This window comes from Impatiens glandulifera, chromosome 3 (assembly GCF_907164915.1).
Source record: "Impatiens glandulifera chromosome 3, dImpGla2.1, whole genome shotgun sequence".
In the NCBI taxonomy this organism is placed as follows: Eukaryota; Viridiplantae; Streptophyta; class Magnoliopsida; order Ericales; family Balsaminaceae; genus Impatiens; species Impatiens glandulifera.
The window spans coordinates 16,853,824-16,874,403 of NC_061864.1; the positions used below are offsets into that span (position 1 = coordinate 16,853,824).

General features: G+C 32.0%; 1 protein-coding gene across 2 annotated transcripts; it reads right to left on the reverse strand.

Moving 5' to 3' along the window:
* Window positions 1–7,172: 7,172 nt before the first annotated feature.
* LOC124929398 (probable purine permease 5) lies at window positions 7,173–8,810 on the reverse strand. Of its 2 annotated transcripts, none has more exons than XM_047469749.1 (2): window positions 8,671–8,810; window positions 7,173–8,334 (listed from the first exon to the last, which is right to left on the reverse strand). In XM_047469749.1, exons 1-2 carry the CDS (start codon window positions 8,693–8,695, stop codon window positions 7,220–7,222), a joined length of 1,140 nt encoding a protein of 379 aa, XP_047325705.1. In that variant the 5' UTR covers window positions 8,696–8,810; the 3' UTR covers window positions 7,173–7,219. The 2 variants fall into 2 exon arrangements, with proteins under 2 accessions (XP_047325705.1, XP_047325706.1); XM_047469750.1 differs by having other exon boundaries at window positions 8,641–8,724.
* Window positions 8,811–20,580: the final 11,770 nt, after the last annotated feature.

Genomic DNA, 20,580 nt, shown 5'->3' on the forward strand with positions numbered 1-20,580 from the left:
AACGTCTGTGGTCCTTGGAAATGTCGTTTTTCATTCTGTTTCACTTTTGCGCATGATTGAACTAATCCTTCAAGTACAAATTTGCACCAATTGAACTTCTTGATATTATAAACATCTGAAATAGATTTCAGAATTCTATACCTGCAAGGGGAAAAAACATATTTGAGGATTAATTAACATGTCATATAAGTTGTCATGCAAATGAAATAACAGAAATGAGATATACCTTGATAGTTGACCTAGGTGATCACACCAGAGAAAGCAGCTGACAACAAATAATACGAAGTCTATCTTAAAATTGTTGTCAGCAACTTTGTTCTCAATCATTTTCGTCGGCATAGCAGTCACTAAAGGAGCGCCATTAATAGGGTTACCCTATCGAGTCCTAAATGCCTTCAGCTTGTCATCAGTCTCGTTATTCTGATATTTTACAATGTCCAACTCCCCTCTGGGGAGACCCAATACCATTTCAACATCTTCTTTTTCGATTTTCACTTCCTCGCCATTCTCTAGAGTGAAAGAACATTTATCACAGTCAAACTGCCTGACTAGATAACGAGATATCTCCCCGGGGCATTTTGAAAGTGATAATGAAAGTAGATGGCCAAAGCCTATTGACTTCACAGCCTCCTTTTGATCATTAGACAGTAGTTGCAGAAGATTGAAAAGGCCAAAAGAAGATGTCCTAGTTAAAAAAAGGTTGTGTGGGGCTGCTTTGGGAGCTGCTGCTCTGGGGGATTTCGGAACTAATTTGGGAGCTTTTGGGGATTTCTGAACTACTTTGGGAGATGCTGCTTCTTGGGCATTCCTTTTACGTTTATTTGCCCTACACAAACAAAAGATAAACATTTAAAAAACATGAAACAGATAATCAGATAAAGATAAACATTTAAAATCAAATATTTACTCATTTCGAGTCCCGAAACCACCCATTTCGGGTCCCAAAACCACCCTTTTCGGGTCCCGAAACCACCCATTTCGGGTCCCGAAACCACACTTTCGGGACCCATAACAGCCAAACATTACAAAATCCGATTTATGGGTCCCGAAACCACCCATTTCGGGTCCCGAAACCACACTTTCGGGACCCATAACAGCCAAACATTACAAAATCCGATTTATGGGTCCCGAAACCACCCATTTCGGGTCCCGAAACCACACTTTCGGGACCCATAACAGCCAAACATTACAAAATCCGATTTATGGGTCACGAAACCACCCATTTCGGGTCCCGAAACCACCCTTTTCGGGTCCCGAAACAACACTTTCGGGACTCATAACAGCCAAACATATCAAAATTCAATTTTGGGGTCCCGAAACCACCCATTTCGGGTCCCGAAACCACACTTTCGGGTCCCGAAACCACACTTTCGGGACCGTTCATCCAAAAAACTTATCAAAATCAAATTTCTGGACTATATAATCATACTTTCGGGTCCCCGAAACAACACTTTCGGGACCCATAACAGCCAAACATATCAAAAATCACATAAATCATCACATAGAAGCAAATAAACACAAAATAATCAACCATTTCTATCGTTAAAATCATTAGAATCAGCAGAATCATAAAAATCCATAACCCTAACCCTAACCCTAACCGCAAAAACCTAAACGGTCTTCAAATCATTAAAATGTTTTAGGATTCTAAAGGAGATGTTATTTACCTTGTCCTTGGAGATTTTGGAGTCTTGCATGGAGATGTACCTGGACCACCAGCCTGAAAAAGAGAAAAGATATTCACGAATGCAGCCTGAAAAAGAGAAAAGAACGGAAATACCCGAAGGAGAAGACCTACCATTTTCGATCGAAAGAAAGAAGATGAATAAAGTTGAAGAAGTCAGGGATGCCGCCGCCGGAGAGAAAAATCGCCAGAGAAGAGCGAAATCGCCGGAAGTGGTAAATGAAAAGAAGAAAGAGAGAAGAAAGAAGAAGAGGGAAACTGAAACGTTTTTAATTTTTTTCTTTTTTTTTTCTTTTTTTTTCTCTCTCCTAGCTGGCAAGGCCACGTAGATTCGTGGTCTTGCTTTCGCTACTCATTCGTTGAAAATATCATTTCCCTTTGGTTTTAAAGGGCAATATTTTTTTAAAAATATTTCTGGCCTACATGCACGTATTTAACCAGGGACCCAAGCAAGTTTAAGCCAGCTCCTTGAAAAACAAATTAATTAAAAAAATCAAAATCAAAATATATATTATATAATATATATATATATATATATAATAAAAATAAATATCCTTTCCAAGTATATATATATTTTAATTCTTTTATATACCTTCATTCTTTTTTCAATTTACTTCACAAATCATTTGCAACAAACATATATTTTATATTTTAATCTACTAATTCTAATTTAAAGAGTAAAATTCTTTTTTCTTTTATTTTTCTTCTTCTAATTTTAATGTTCTTAATTAATATAATGATTATGTATATAATATTTATAATTAATTTTATTTAATGTAGAATTTTGTGAATTTATCACGTTAGTATTATTATTATTATTTTTTTTTCATCATTGTATTCAAACTGATTGATTAAATATATTACTTGATTTTTTTAATATTGAATCTGGAAGATGTGTATAGGTATATAAAAGAATGCAACATATAAATTTGCTGCAAAGAAAAGAAATACATTGATATCTTCATTTTTTTAATTCATCTACCGTTTCTACATTTCAAAATCAATATAGTGAAAGTCTTCAAATTTTTTCTCTTAACAACGAACATTATTTATTTTTTATTTGTATTGAACGATATCCGAAAAAACAAAAACACATATGTCAATATGATGTTAATGTAGAGTTGAGATAGGTAGAACTAAACTTATTTAAATATTATAATATTTTTATATTTATATAACGAGAAATGATAAAACTCAACGAATTATCAGCTAAAACAAGGTCACGAATCCTACGTGGCCTGCGTAGGAGAGATAAATAAATTCGGTATAAATCCTAAATAAAACCCAAAATGCTTCATTTATTTCCCTCTCTAAAACTTCTCCGTCGAAAATTTTCTCCCAACTAAATCCTAGCGCATGATATCGTTTTTACATATCTAGTTATTTAACAATATTATTCAATTTATTTTTGTATGATAACGAACTGTTTTATCTTTCAGAAAATCAGCACTTAAGCATCGATCTGAACAATGCACTAGATGAAGCACTAAATCTAAAAAAATTCCCCTGTTGAACCTGAAAGGTACCCAATTGTTGGTGCAAATGTTTAGAGTATAGAAAATGTATATTTCGACGTCTAAAAAATAGAATTTTGGGGAAATGTTCTTAAAATGTCCTGAAACCACCATTTGGGGACTAAAAGCCACAATTTCAGATCTCGAAACCACTATTTTAGGACCCAGAAGGCCAGAAACCACCATTTCGAGTTCTGAAACCACAATTTCGAGACTAAAAATCTCAATTTTAGGTCCCGAAACCAACATTTCGGGAATATAAACCACCATTTCAAGATTAGAAACCACCATTTCGGGTCCCAAAATCAACATTATACTAACTATGAAGATATCAACATGATTAATTACCTAATATTCTCATCATCCTCATTTTGCAAAAATGAACCCATAATGATTTCATCTCGATTATCTACTTTGGCATAGTCAAAGTAAGATTGATTTTAGCTTTTCTTAATCATATACGGAGATTGAAGGCGTGCCATAATTTTTGTAGTCTGCTAGGGATTTTTTTTGACTACCCGATTGTCTGTTTCTCTAGCCACCAATTCTGGTCTTTTTATTACACTAACCACCATTTGTAAACAATTTTCCTCTTCGCGTACCACCACTTTGAGTATTTTTTCATTTTCTTCATTTTTGTAGTGGGTGTTCGTTCTTTGAAGTATTGGTGCATGGCATCCTTAAGACATTTATCATTGTTCATGACATTGTATAAGATGTGGATCGAGTTTTCATACAATGGCGATGTGTCCCGGTCGACACTTAATTCTGCCAACACTTCTATGACTTTGGCAATGCGGTGTTTAGATGTAGTAATATGAATCAATTCTTTGTTAAAAATTTGCATCTTTGTTTTTTTTTCTGAGACACTACCTTTTAAGGGGCCTTCTGAGGCGCTACCTTTTGAGACGCCCCCTATCTGCCACTACTGCCTCATGTTAAGGCACCCCACATATGCCTCCTCGTTCTCCTCGTTCTAAGAAGTGGAAGTGGAATGCGTCCAACATCGCTTCCATGTCCGAATCCTCCATCTGTTAACTCTATTTCCAACATAACCTTCAACTTCATGTCATTCCAACATGACACTATAGGAAATCAGCGCTCATCAATTTGGAGTTCAGGATTATTGACCCTATATAAGTAGCACAGCTGAAAACATACATATATTGATTGAATAAATATGTTAAAAACATTTACATTTGCAACCACCAAAATCAAGTAGTGATGACAAAAATAACTTACTATAAGGAACGTCTATGTTCCTTGGAAATGTCGTTTTTCGTGCTCCTTCCATTTTTCGCATGATTGAACTAATCCTTGAAGTACGAATTTACACAAACTAAACTTTGGGATATTATGAACATCTGAAATAGATTTCAAAATTCAAAACTTATAAGTACAAAAAATATATTTGAGGATTATTAAAAATGCATATACCATACATATATGTAAGTTTTGAGATATACCTAGATAGTTGACCCAGGTGATCACAATAATACGAAGTCTATCTTGAAATTTTTGTTAGCTACTTTGTTCTCCATGATTTTCTTTGTTATATCGGTCACTATAGGACCTCCATTTATTGGGTTACCCCATCGAGTCTTAAAGTCCTTCAACTTCTTATTACAAACTAAACTTTGGGATATTATGAACATCTGAAATAGATTTCAAAATTCAAAACTTATAAGTACAAAAAATATATTTGAGGATTATTAAAAATGCATATACCATACATATATGTAAGTTTTGAGATATACCTAGATAGTTGACCCAGGTGATCACAATAATACGAAGTCTATCTTGAAATTTTTGTTAGCTACTTTGTTCTCCATGATTTTCTTTGTTATATCGGTCACTATAGGACCTCCATTTATTGGGTTACCCCATCGAGTCTTAAAGTCCTTCAACTTCTTATTGTTCTCGTTATCATCATATTCTACAATGTCCAGCTCCCCTATGGGGATACCCAATACGATTTGAATATCCTTTCTTCGATTTTTACTTCCTCGCCACTCTCTAGGATGAATGCACATTTAGTACAGTCAAAATTTCTGACGAGATAACGAGAGATCTCGCTGGGGCATTTTGAAAACGATAGTGATAGAAGAGAGTCAAAGTCTATGACCTTCACAGTCTTTTTTTGATGATTAGAAAATAATTGAAGAAGATTGAAAAGGCCAAAAAACGAGGTTCTTGTTAAAAATATGTTGTGGACTACTTTGATTTCTTGGGCCGCATTCCTTTTACGTTTATTTGCTCTAAAAAACAAAAGAAGTAAATGAACAAAAAAAATGAACCATGAAGCAGATAAACATTTAGATAAGTTCCGAAATTACCACTTCAAGTCCCGAAACCACCATTTCAGGGGGAGAACGAGGAGGCACATAGGAGAAGAACGAGGATGCAGATGGTGCCTCAATATGAGGCAATAGTGGTAGATAGGGGGCGCCTTATAAGGCAGCACCTCAGAAAAAATAAAGATGCAAATTTTTAGCGAAGCATTGATTCATATTGCTACATCTACACACCGCATTGCCAAAACACAAAAGTGTTGACAGAATTAAGTGTCGGATGGGACACATCGCCATTGTATGACAATTCGATCCACATCTTAAATAAATACATGAACAATGATAAACGTCTTAGGGATGCCATGCACAAATACTTCAAAGATCGAACACCCACTGCAAAAAATGAAAATGTAAATGAAAAAACACCTGAAGTGGTGGTACACGAAAAGGAAAATCGTTTACAAATGGTGATTAGTGTTATAAAAAGACCATAATTGGTGGTTAAAGAAAAAGACAATCAAGTAGTCAAAAAAATCTCGGTATATGATTAAGAACAAGCTAAAAAATTCCCAGCGGACTACAAAAATTATGGCACGCCTTCAATCTCGGTATATGATTAAGAAAAAGCTAAAAAATCAATCTTACTTTGACTATGTCAAAGTAGATAACCGAGATGAAATCATTATGGGGTTCATTTTTGCAAAATGAAGATGATGAGAAGATTAAGTAATTAATGATGTTGATATCTTCATAGTTAGTATAATGTTAAATTTAGGACCCGAAATGGTGGTTTATGGTCCCGAAATGATAGTTTCAGGACTCGAAATTTTGATTTATGGTCTTAAAATAGTAATTTTGGGATCTGAAATGGTGGCTTCTGGTCCCAAAATGGTAATTTCGGGATATTTTAGGACATTTCCCCTGAAATTCTATTTTCTGGACATCGAAATGTACATTTTCTATACCCTAAACCCTAAACATTTGCACCAACAATCGGGTACCTTTCAGGTTCAACATGGGGGATTTGTTCAGGCTCAGTGTTTCATCTAGTGCGTTGTTCAGGTACGGTGCTTCAGTACTAGTTTTCTGAAAGATAAAACAGTTTGTGACATAAAAAAACGAATTGAACAATATTGTTAAATAACTAGATCTGTAAAAACGATACAATGCGCTAGAGTTTGGTTGAGAGAAAATTTTTGCCGTAGAAGTTTCAGAGAGAGAAATAATTGAAGCGTTTTGGGTTTTATTTTAGATTTATACCGAATTTATTTCTCTCTCATATGCCACGTAGAATTCTTGACCTTACTTTCATTGATAATTCGTTGAGTTTATCCTTTCCCTTATATAATTTAGGACAATAAATTCAAGTTCAACTAACTCTAAATCCTAAATTAGTCTATACATCCAAATTGGATGATCCAATTATAAAAAATATAAATAAAAACATTAAAAAAATTTAGGATTTAACCCACCTTTTCAATAATAGAATTAATTGTTCACCATTCAATCCAAATGCATATTCTTTTCAATCTCACTTTCATTTATGAAGCAAACCCCACGGTTTTACCAATGATCCACCATTATCAATTATATGTAGAATATAAATAATTACAACATCAATACAAACAAATAATGTTGATCTTTACACAAGTTGAGAATTGACAGTACACAACCACCACCATATGCATCAATAAACAATAGCTTTCAAATGTTCCATATGTTAAATATATTCAAACCCTATCTTCTAAATCCTTTTTATTATGATCATCATCCTTATTACTATCCATATAACCACCATAAATATAACAACAAAATCCCCAAAATGTTATAACCAAAGAAAGAATTTTGAACCCACTCATAGGATCATGCAACAATATAATTGCAGCAATACTCGTTATCGGAACCCTAACCGCATTAAGCACCCCTGCCATAACCGTCGACGCCAAATAAAGCACCGCAGTCCCACCCAATACCCCAACCTGAAACGTAACGCAACTCCAAACCAAGACTAACCAATACGCGGATTCTCCCCCCACAAAACTCTTAGCCTCCGAAACCATTCCCTTGAAATCATTATTCACCACAACTCCCACAGTAGTGAAAACAAATGCAAAAAGGGATACCATTGCCTGCTGTTCTAACACCACATGGAAAGATCTTCTTCCCAATAGATTCACGAAAACCAGCTCAGAAAGGGCGAATATGAGTCCGTGCAGAGCTGATCCCAAAATGTCCATGACAAAACCGATTATGTATTCGCTGTCTGTCACGTTTCCATACCTGTCTGAATCAGAATCTAATCCGATTATGATTACAGCCACACTGATGATGAAGATGGCGTTTAATGTGGAAATGTTTATTCGATTGTGAACGATGAAATAACCGAATAGAGCTGAGAAAGCTAAGGAGGATGAGGCTAAAAGAGAAGCTGTTGATGCAGGGAGATAAGCGTAGGCATAAGCGTACATGAGATTGTCTGCTGCACTTAACAATCCCAAAACGATGTAAGAAAGTAATAGCTTATAGTTTAATGGAGTTGGAGTCTTTTTACTGAAAAAGTATGAAGGTAAAAGGAACAAAACGGTTAGAGGCCATCCTGCGACTGATGCCCATGAAATGATCCATTTGCTTTGACCGCCATCGGAGTAATAAACACGAGACAGGATGCTTGAAGCAGGGAAGGCGATGAGCATTGCAGCACAGCTTAAGAGAAATTGAATCCAATGTGAGATCGGTTTGCTATTGTAAATGTTGATAGCCATTGATTTAATGTTTGAAAGCTTTTCCAATGAGAAAACAACAGATTGATCAGTCGATGTCCCCACAGCCTCCTCCATTCTCGACTCTGTCAATTGCCAATTTCTCAAGTGATCAACACACAAATACTTTCAAACCCTAACCCTAGACCCTAGCTCATATCAAATCAAAACGAAAAGCAATTTTCAGATGCTGAATTCATCTGACTACATTTTGAAAGCAAAATTTAATTTACTATCGAAGAATAAGTACGTAATTGCGTGCATGAATGCATCTACGAAATCCAGTTGAGTTCTACGAGAAGAGTGGATCAATTTGAAACTAAAAAGATAGTTATAAAACAGGAAAAGAAAGAGAAATCGAGAAATTAACGAGTATATATGGCAAATCGCACCATCATGACATATTTAGAGATTGAAGAAACCTGGTTGAAGCAATGGGTTCTGCATCAAGATTCAAGCTTTGGCGGCCGATTGAGTTTATCTATGGCGGCTTGAAACTCCAAATTATTCATTTGATAGAAATTGGAACTTTATACACCACACAATTGATTCCGGTCAGAAATCCCTTATTTGTATGGACATAGAATCATATATATTTTTTTAAATATACTAATTGTTAAAGGGAAATTTGACGAAATAACCCTCATAAGAGGTTTATTTTCAAACTTAGCATAGGCCAAATAAAATTTTCAAATATAACATTTTGCCTATGTCAAAAGACTCCTTTGCCCTCAAATTAAAAAAATCAACCTTTTAGTTTCTTTTCTTCCCTCCCTCTCATCTTCCCTCATCCCCAGTTTCTTCCTCTTCCAAACACCCGACGACGACGACGACCACGATCCTCCCCCAAACACCACCTCTCCTCCGACGACTAACCAAGCCCACGACGACTAACCGAGCCCCCGACGACGATCCAAGAAGAATGAACGACTATCCAAGGCATCGAACGACTAGAACGAACTAAGGTTGCATATCGACTAGAACGAACGAACGACTATCCGAGGCATCGAACTCCCGAGGCATTGAAGGTGAGTTTTTCCCGTTTTCTATCGTTTACCTTCAATGAATGCTAAAATCGAACTATGGTTTAGGGTTTTAGTCATCTTAGTGTTTAGGTTTAGGTTTTGGGCTAACTAAATCGTTTTGGGTTTGAAATGGATCTATCGAAGGCTGTTGCAGGTTGTCGAAAGCTGTCACAGGCGACAGATGCGCATTCGTCTGCGACAGATGCGCATATGTCGCCTGCGACAGATGTGCATTCGTCTGCGACAGATGCGCATTCGTCTGCGACAGATGCGCATTCGTCTGCGACAGATGCGCATTCGTCTGCGACAGATGCGCATATGTCGCCTGCGACAAATGTGCATTCGTCTGCGACAGATGTGCATTCGTCTGCGACAGATGCGCATTCGTCTGCGACAGATGCGCATTCGTCTACGACAGATACGCAATCGTCTACGACGTTCGCGATATGTATCTCTCAATCTCCATTTTATGTTTTTGCTTACTGGTTTATGCATGTGTTATTTTGATGTCTATAATCAATGAATGAGCATAACTTCACTAGCCTGTACGTTTGAATGTTTTTGAGGCACACATAATGCGCCTCAAACTGCGACATATGCATTTTTCGCCAGATGCATTTTTCGTCTGCGACCTTTTGGTTACTTGGTTGTTTGTACAAACAATGTTAGTTTGCTTTCTGACATTGTGATTTACTTATCAGATAACTCAGCACAAGTGGGCATGACCCTTTATGCAGTATGTTGATATTGAAGGTCTTGGGTTTGATGACTACTATGAGTTAAGGTACTTTTTTCTTTTCTGGTTTACATTTCTATTGATTTTAATGTTGGAAAGTGTGTATAGGTTATTGACAGACCTATGTACTTCAGTACTATAAAGAATCAAATGGAGGCCAATGATGGAACTGGTTATAAGAATGTCCGTGACATTTTTGCTGATATGAGGCTAGTGTTCGACAATGCAATGCAGTATAACGATGAAAAGAGCGATGTTCATTTGATGGCGAAGACTTTGTCAGAAAAATAAAGATATTTTTACAATTGTTTAGAACATTCAAAGTAAGTGTTACAATAAATGATACATGGTGATAATTTAAATAATGATGAGAATGATTAAATCTTAGTACCCAGCTCCAATTGATTGTTTTCAAATAACACTCATTTTATGTACAAAACATCAATAATATAAATATTTTGATTAATGATTATTAGATTGGACATGATTATTATATTGGACAGTAAATTATTAATTATCAATATCATGACATGTCTGATTGGTTTAAATGAAACTTAATTTCTCAACACATATATCAACAATTAAACATCATTTCTAGTAATCTGATTTCAATAGAAATGATTATGACAAAAAAAACCGCAATAACAAACACACCACTTAGTGATGAAAATAAAACCCTTCTAATTCACAACATATCAATCAATCAAAATATCATTCTTTGGATTCAAATTTAGAATTGTTCCTCTTTTACTGAGCATTTAAATCAAACTCACCCTCTCCATCACGCCAATCGTTTTGCCCATTATAAGTCTCTTCGTCGTTTAAAAAATACTCTGAAGGTTCTCTCTGATCATCCCTTTGTGCATTCACCTCTCCACACTCATTGTTATTATTACCCATTTCATTCGGGCTCCCTCCATCCTCAACTCCCATTCTGTGTGCCCACTCAATGTTATTATAACACATTTCATTCGGACTCCATCCTCAACGCCTATTCTGTGTGCCTCAAAAACATTCAAACGTACAGGCTTATACTCATTCATTGATTATAGACATCAAAATAACACATGCATAGACCAGTAAGCAAAACATAAAATGGAGATTGAAAGATACATATCGCAAACGTCGTAGACGATTGCGCATCTGTCGCAGACGAATGCGCATCTGTCGCAGACGAATGCGCATCTGTCGCAGGCGACATATGCGCATCTGTCGCAGACGAATGCGCATCTGTCGCAGGCGACATATGCGCATCTGTCACAGGCGACATATGCGCATCTGTCGCAGGCGACATATGCGCATCTGTCGCAGACGAATGCGCATCTGTCGCCGACGAATGCGCATATGTCGTCTGCGACAGATGCGCATTCGCCTGCGACAAATGCATATTCGTCTGCGACAGCCTTCGACAACTTGCAACAGTCTTCGACAGATCCATTTCAAACCCAAAACGATTTAGTCAGCCCAAAACCTAAACCTAAACACTAAGATGACTAAAACCCTAAACCATAGTTCGATTTTAGCATGCATTGAAGGTAAACGATAGAAAACGGGAAAAACTCACCTTCAATGCCTCGGGAGTTCGATGCCTCGGATAGTCGTTCGTTCGTTCTAGTCGATATGCAACCTTAGTTCGTTCTAGTCGTTCGATGCCTTGGATAGTCGTTCATTCTTCTTGGATCGTCGTCGGGGGCTCGGTTAGTCGTCGTGGGCTTGGTTAGTCGTCGGAGGAGAGGTGGTGTTTGGGGGAGGATCGTGGTTGTCGTCGTCGGGTGTTTGGAAGAGGAAGAAACTGGGGATGAGGGAAGATGAGAGGGAGGGAAGAAAAGAAACTAAAAGGTTGATTTTTTTAATTTGAGGGCAAAGGAGTCTTTTGACATAGGCAAAAAGTTATATTTGAAAATTTTATTTGGCCTATGCTAAGTTTGAAAATAAACCTCTTATGAGGGTTATTTCGTCAAATTTCCCTTGTTAAAGGGGTTTTGTTTTAACTTGTTACATTTTTTTAATAATTTTTTTTTTTTTTTAATTATTTAGTATTTTAATTGAAAAGTGATTATTATTGTTTATTTACATTAATAACAAAAGAAAAATATAAAAGATCTCTTTTTTTTATATATAATTATTTTTATTAGGAGTAAGGGCAAGAGTTGTATATTTCAGTCTTGGATTCAAACTCGTTAAATGACAAGTTATGTGTTTAACCCGCAAAGATTAGTCGCATTATCTAAAAAAAAACGAAACCAATCATCTAAAAAATTAGGAATTTAAGAATCCTAGTAAACTTCTTAATATGGTATTTTTATTTTTATGTTTAAAAATCATAATTTTTTTTAGTAAATTAGTTACAAGCTTGTAAGATACTCAATAATAATGGTAATTTTAACTACTCATGTGATAGAAGTGCTATTTGACCATATGCAATAGCAATTGACAAATTTTGCATTATTATTATTTTCTAAAAACAACAAATCTCCATTATTAAGATTCTTTCACGTTCCACGTAGCATATCCCTCACCACATATTTTTAGAATACTTTTTTAAAATTTTGAATTTTAAAAGGTGAATTCTACCCAATTTCAATCTCATATTAGTTAGTAATAGTTAGTAAGGTTTTCGAATTATAATTAAAACTTGAGAAAATAAATAATGATTGATAATGATTTTGAGAAAGTACAAATATTTTTAGTAAAATGATTTAAAGAACGATGTATAATAAAAAAAATTAAAATAATAGAGATTTTAATATTTATGTAATAAATTGAGTGATATAATTTATAAAAGAATATCGAAATGATGTTTGAATGATTTGATCGAAAAAACCTAAATTAGTTTGATATGCATTTTTGTTTATTATTTAGATTTTATTTAGATTTTAATTTTTTTTATCAATCACGCCATTATTATTTTAAATATCAAATTATTAATTTTATTGATTAAAATATGTTTACATTATTTTTATTAAATTTAAATTTTAAATATTAAAGAATATTTTAATAAACTAATTTAAAACTTAAATAACTTACTTTATTTTATCAAATAATTTTTTTTTACAAAATCTAACAAAAACTAAGAAAAAAAAAACTAAGACCAAACAAACTCTAAACTTGCATAAAAAAATCTCATATATATAAATTCATAGCTTATGTTTAAATTAAAATGTTTAATAAAAAAATGAAAATAAGATTATTTGTCAATTATCTAACGAGTTTATAAAAAGTAATATATAAATCCTTTTTTCTTTTATATATATATATATAATTCAATTCTAATTTCAAACCTAGGGATTGAAATTGAACCTTCAAATTCAAATTCCTGGCTTACCATACACATCCATTTTATTTTATAAAAAAATATTATGTTAATTTAACTTTAAATAATTAGATACATCTTATATTTACTTGAGACACTGTCAAAGTCTACATTTACAATTTTCTAGTCAATATTGTACTGAAATTTTTTGACATCACCGTTTACAAACAGTTTGAGAGTCAAAGAATTACTCCTACGTTATATAATATGGTTTATAATAATATTAAAGTAATAATTATTTTTAATAAATTAAAAATAACCAGTGTACAACAAAATAAAATAATTATCGTGTATCAAAGTTTTCAAGAAAAACGATGACCTCCTCAATTAACTTGACAGACTTTTCAGAACGGATTTGAGATAGTACCTTAATATGACGTTATGAATTATACGCATTAATCGAGTACAATATTTGAATGTACATAAATTATTTTATAGACAAATAGTCCATCAAAATATAATAGAGATAATATCGTAACAATTCAGACCTGTTATATATAGGAATGACAATGAGTACTCGTATACCTGATATTTGTGGGTACCCGATAGTCAGGTTCGAATATTTTAAATCGGGTACAGAGTCGGATATGAGGAGGGGAGAATGTACCTAGTCGGGTACGGGATTAGGAATGGGTAGTGTGCGAAACCCAAACCCGATACCCGACTATATTAATATTAAAAGTAATTTTTTTATTATTAAAACTTAATGTGACTTTTCAAATGATTTATCGTTACAAATATCATCATAATACATTATTTAACTTGGTCTTATCCACACTTCACTCCAAATATCATCATAAATACACTCCACTCCATCTTTAAATTTTTTATATTTCCAAAAAAATATTTCTCTACGTAAATCTTAATCTTCAACTTTATTTTATTAACAAGATATCAATTTCTCTTATTATTCTTCGTCTATTTTTTTTTACTTTTTTTTAAACTTTTTTTTCACTCTAGTTTATCTTCTTCAAATTCTACTAAAAAATATGTAAATAAATAATATTTGTATTTGTATTTTTAACATTTTGATATTACTAATTTTAAAATTATTTATTATAATTATGTTTCTTTTTTATCAATTTTTATAATCTTATAATTACTTTTTTAATCAGGTAATGGGGTACTCGTCGGGATTGAATACTCGACAAATCAGGAATGAAGATAGAAGTAGAGATATTCATCGGGTTCAGGATCGAGTAGTAAAATGTAAATCAGATTTGGGGATAAGTACTTCACTACCCGCTAATCATATAGGTGAGACGCTGTTTCAACTTAAGGCAAATCCAATTACATACAACAATTTATCATGCATAAGTTATTCTTCAAAATTCCATCATAAATAAAATGTAGTGAATATATATATATATATATATATAGTTTAAATTATTTAAATAATATAAATTAATTCAACATTATTTACTCATTCTTTCGTTAATTATATCATATTATTCAAAATATTAAAATATTTTTTATTTTAAATTATTATTTTATTATTATATATTAATATTTTTAATTTTTTTATCACAAAAATTATACTTCCTTAAAATCATCTCTCATCATTACAATTTTTTCTATCCAAATTAAAAAAAAATATATATTCAAACGAGACCTAAGAGAATTAAGGAAGTAAAAGTTTATTCTTTTGAGTTATTTAAAACTAAAACTAATCAAACGTAAATTCATTTCTTTCTCATTATCACATCAATTAATTTATTCATCAAATAAATAAAATACTATTATTATTATTAATATATATTAAATTATGTAAGTATTTTTTATATAAAATCTCATTTCCTCAAAATCATTCTAAATTATTATCATTTTTTTCTTTATATATTTTAAAAAAATCGATTAAAGGCCAAAGTTAGTAAAATTCTTACACCATTTTACTTTATGTTTAATGTTTTTAACTTATCTTTTATCTAATACTTTTTAAAAATATTTTATATTTTGAAAAAATTAAATTATTAAAATATTTATTTGTATTTAAAATTTAATAAAAATAAAATAAAAATATTTTAATATTTTATTTATTAAATTAAATAAATTTAATAATTTGAATGATAATATATAATACAAGTATTTAAAAAATACAAAAGTAAAACTCTATATTTATTTTTGTTACTTCAACAAGGAGCAGGTTAACTAGGTACCAACTAACTGATCATAAGACAATATAAAAGAGAAAGAAGAAGATATGTTTGAGGGGCAAAATAAATAAAAAAATATATTTTTTTCACATTGATCGATAATATATTATTAACATTTGCAAACCGAGAGGATATATATGATAATGAATTTCCTGTATTTCAATTTTCAACCAAAAAGAGTTTATAATTTTTCTTTTAAGCCTGAGTTAAAAAAATAAAAAAATAAAAAATAAGAGTGAGAAATGATACTTTGGGAAAGAAAATAAAATGACATAAAATAATCTGAAAAAACAAAAAAATTGTATTTCTTCAATTTCTTCTCACACTTTTTTTTTGACTGTATCAATCCTTGTTTATTTTCCAAATCTTTTTCTTCGTCACTTTCAATACACACAAATAAAATTAAATCTAACCATAATTAAGTCCTTCATACCTATTCATCCACTAATATTATTAATCAATTTAATAAATAATGGTGGGCTATAATTCTAAAGAGGATGATTTTAAAGAAATGATTATTTTTAATAAAAAAACTTAAAAGATATTAATATATATAAATAAAATAAAAAATAATAATTTAAAATATAAAGCATTTGAATATTTTAATTAATGAAAAGAGTGATTTGATTATTAAAAATCGATTAATTAAAAAATTAATTTTGATTAAATTTTTATAAAAATTAAAAGAAAACAAGGCAAAAAGGGTTTGGCACAATGTACTAGAATCCCAAGATTATATTTTGTTATTTTAGGACACTTGTCAAGAAGAAACAAACAAACCTACATTTAATAATGGGCCAACTTATCCGGAAATAATTGTTTCCGGCCTATTGGTCATTAATAATAATTGTCTTTTTTTTTAATAGTAAGATTTATTTTTAAAGAATATTAGTTAATATACTTTTATATATAATTACTTTTTTTTATATTGACTATTTAATATATATATAATTACATATAAAATTAATTAAAAATAATATTATAAAGAAGATATATTTATAAAATTAATAAAATTAATTGATTTATTTAAATAAATAATAATTTATAAATATATATTTATCTACCTTTTATATATAAGATAATTATTTATAAACTAGTAAAATTATAAAATTTGAAAAAATACTAAATCGATTACCGCAAATATCAATGAATCATAAAATTAAAGTGTACCTTAACACTTTATATGATGAAATTGTTGAACCAATACGAATGTTAGAGTCGATGAGACTTCAACTATGGGGTTGGCAAAAAAAATAGGAATCAGGGGCAATCCTTTACTATCAACGCCATAATTTCAGACAAAGATTGAAACTTAGATGAAAAAACAAAGAAGGATTGAAGAATTAAAGGTTTATGTTATAATTGTGATGGAAAATTTTTAAGTTTTATGTCAAGTTTTTTGTTTATATTTTGACAATGAAGAAGATATAGAACAAACTACTTTAATACTTGAAGCAGAATTGAACTTGCGAGATTCTAAAGAAGATGTTGAAGGGTCATTGCATACTATCTCCGAAAATAATTTTTGAACCATGAGATTAACATTTTTATTGACAAGTTTCCTATTTTCATATTAGTTGACTCGGACAAAACACATAACTTCCTTGACCCAAAAATTCTTAAAAATATAACTGGCCATCTGGGCCATTATCACATTCAAAAGATATTGCTGTCACTCAGAGCCAGCCCCGAGGTTTGGGCTGCCCTAGAAAAAGTTTGATATACTTTTTGTTGTCCTAAGTCTAGTTTTAAAAATTAATAAAAAAAAATTCATTTTTTTTTTGAGATTTGAACTCATAACCACATTTTAAATGCATATCTTGAACCACCAAACTACAAACATTTATGTTTAAAATTACAATAAATATAATTAAATATTTTAATATTTTAAACAAATGGGTTGTCCTGGAGAGTGGGCTGCCCTAGCCCGAGGGCTTGCCGGGCTTACCCTAGGGCCGGCCCTGCAGTGTCACCATTGTAAACGATTCTCCCATTCACAGTAAATCAATATGTCACGTTCTAATTTGGAATATTAAAGGTGTGGAATTTTAAGAGAAATATGCGCAACCTTAACAATTTTGTGTTAAGGTATGATACTTGGTATTGAATTGCCTGACCAGTCTAGGGAAAATCTATTGGAAATTTGAAACTCTTACTATGATTTTCTCAAGAGAAATGACAACAACATAAACTACAAATCACCAACAATCCAACATAAAAGTAATAAACTATGAAATTTTTTAGATATTGCTACAAAAATGTGGGATGACATCAATGGTACAAGCAACGACAACACCAACCTCAACAATTTTTTTCAATCCAAGACTCAAACAACTGAAAAATTGAAGGAGGAATATTTAAATCAATTATTAAGACACTATAAAGACTTATTTTAAAAACCTACCATACTACCTCATTAAAATAAAGAAGATCATAAAATATCAGTCAAAGAAGGCACAAATCCAATTGGTCTATGACTCTATCGATATCCTTCACTAGAGAAAAATGAGATTGAGAAATTAATTGAAAAAATGTTGGATACAAGCATTATACGAGATAGTAATAGCGCATATTCCTCACCGGTGGTGTTAGTATAACAAAATATCAATTTGACGAATGTGTATTGATTATAGGAAATTAAACTTAACAACAATAAAAGACAAATATCCAATACCTTTGGTTGAAGATTTATTTGATGAACTTCATGGCAATTCATAATTTTCCAAGCTCGATTTACGATTGAGCTTTAATCAAATACGCATGAAACAAGAAGATATCCTTAAGACCGCCTAGCCATTATGAATTTGTGGTTATGCCATTCAGACTTACAAATGCGCCATCGACATTCCAAAATCAGATGAATATAAATACTTAAATTTATTGTTTTTTCGATGATATACTAATATATAGTAAATACATGGGCACACATTTAAAACATTTGCGTACTACCTTCAAAATGTTACGACATCATACACTCTTTCAAAATTCAAAGCAATTACAAATTGGAAGAGACAACAATGATAACAATTAAGGGGTTTCTTAGGTCATACCGGATACTATTGTAGATTTATTCACAATTATAAAGACGTGACCAATATTAACACAACTCCTAAAGAAAGACCAATTCACATGGACATCAGAAGCACAACGAGCCTTTAAAAATTTTAAAGGTATCACCACGACACAACCTGTTTTGGCTTTACCTAATTTCGAAGATGTGTTTGTTGTAGAAACAAATGTTTGCGATTATGATATGTTATCAATATTAATGCAGAAAGGCAAACCAATAGATTTTATTAGTAAATGTCTTTCTTCGAAGATTCAAGCCCTGCCAACATATGAAAAATAATTGTTAGCTTTAATTAATGTAGTAATCAAATGAAAACTGTATCTTCAATTCAAACCATTTGTTATAAAAACTGATCATGAACCATTGAAACATCTGTTGAACAAAAAATACATCATCCTGGTCAAAGAAAGATGGCTATACAAATTGATCAGATTTGATTATATTGTTTAATACAAGAAAAGATGTGAAAATAAGACAGCTGATTCATTATCTATGCAACAACAACCTAAATGTAACACCATTATATCTTTCACCTCAAAATTATTACAACAGGTAGCAAAATTATGGAATCAAGATCTAAACATATCATTCATCATCAAAGACTTAGAAAGTTCTCTCCAAAGTCATCCATGTTACACATGAAATTTGGATAGCTCTGAAAACACGATAAATTAGTGGTTGGATATGATATTACATTACACAATACGATTATTAACTTATTATATTACCAATTTACCAAAAACTCAAAATGACATATTTTTGAAATGAGATGAGGAAGGATGTTCGAAATTTTGTTCGTCAATGTTTAACCTGTCAATAAAACAAGTATGATAATACATGTCCAAGCTGCTTGATACAACCGCTTCCAATATCTCGATCAATATAGTCTTCAGTTTCCATGAATTTCATCGAAGCATCACCTAATTCGCGTAGGAAAACAATCATATTTGTTGTTGTTGATCGACTTTCCAAAATGACGCATTTCGCAGCAATGAGTCACTCTTTCATAATATCCATAGTGGTCTGTTGTTACAATGATTACATCTATAAATTACATAGGATGCCACTTACAATTGTAAGTGATCATGATAAAAATAATTTTAAAATTTTTTGGAAAGAATTTTTGAAATTGTAGAGTGTCGAACAATTCCTATCATTGGCCTACCATCCACAAATAGACAGACAAACAAAAGTGGTTAATCGTTGTTTACAACTTACTTACATTGTATGGTCGGTTAAAAACCCAAGGAATGGATGTTTTGGTTGTCCTTGGTAGAATGATGGTTTAACACATCTTTTCATTCAGGAACACAAATAACATCATTTATGGAAAATCACCTCCTGTCCATATTTCATACATAGCTGGTGTAGGAAAATCTTCCTTGATCAATTAAAGAACTGAGAAATTTAACAATTACAAGCAACCACAAAGCAAATGCAACAACACAAGATTTGTATCGGAGTTCGACCCAAAAATTGGTCTATGTCTCCGTCGAGCTCTATTAGGATTTCGATTCCACTATCATAATTAAACGTTTCAATTACACACTTGATCTTTATATATCACTCACATTTTTTCTCTATTTTTCTCTTGTGTGAATTACTTATCTATTTATATATAAACAACTTGTCTCAACTCTCTTAACAACTTAAGCCTTCAGATCTTCCTCACCGTTTGATCGTGCACTTCCACCGAGCTCATGACATGTGTAGGATTGAGCTTGGACACTTCATTTAAACTGGGCCTGACCCATCAACTCAATATCGACAATCTCCACCTTGGGTTGACGGGTCGTTCTTTTGTTCTAGTGGAATCAAATATGTTCATCACTTCATTGCTCGAAACTTTCATTGCAATATGTCTCTTGAACTTTAAGAAAATCCAAACAACGTCTGAATTTACTCAGAGGTAGGTAGTACATTAGTTTCAACATCAGTTGGGTTGTTTTCTGTTCCAACATTGCTGATTGAAACCACCCTTGTGTTATCTTCTCTCGAATGAAATGGTGCTTGATATCCATTGTTTTGTTAGTCA

Coding starts and splice junctions, on each gene's coding strand:
- LOC124929398 (XM_047469749.1), bottom strand. CDS start 8,695: ATGCAGAACCCATTGCTTCAACCAG. Junction 8,335..8,670: donor GAACCCATTGCTTCAACCAG/GTTTCTTCAATC, acceptor GGCAATTGACAG/AGTCGAGAATGGAGGAGGCT.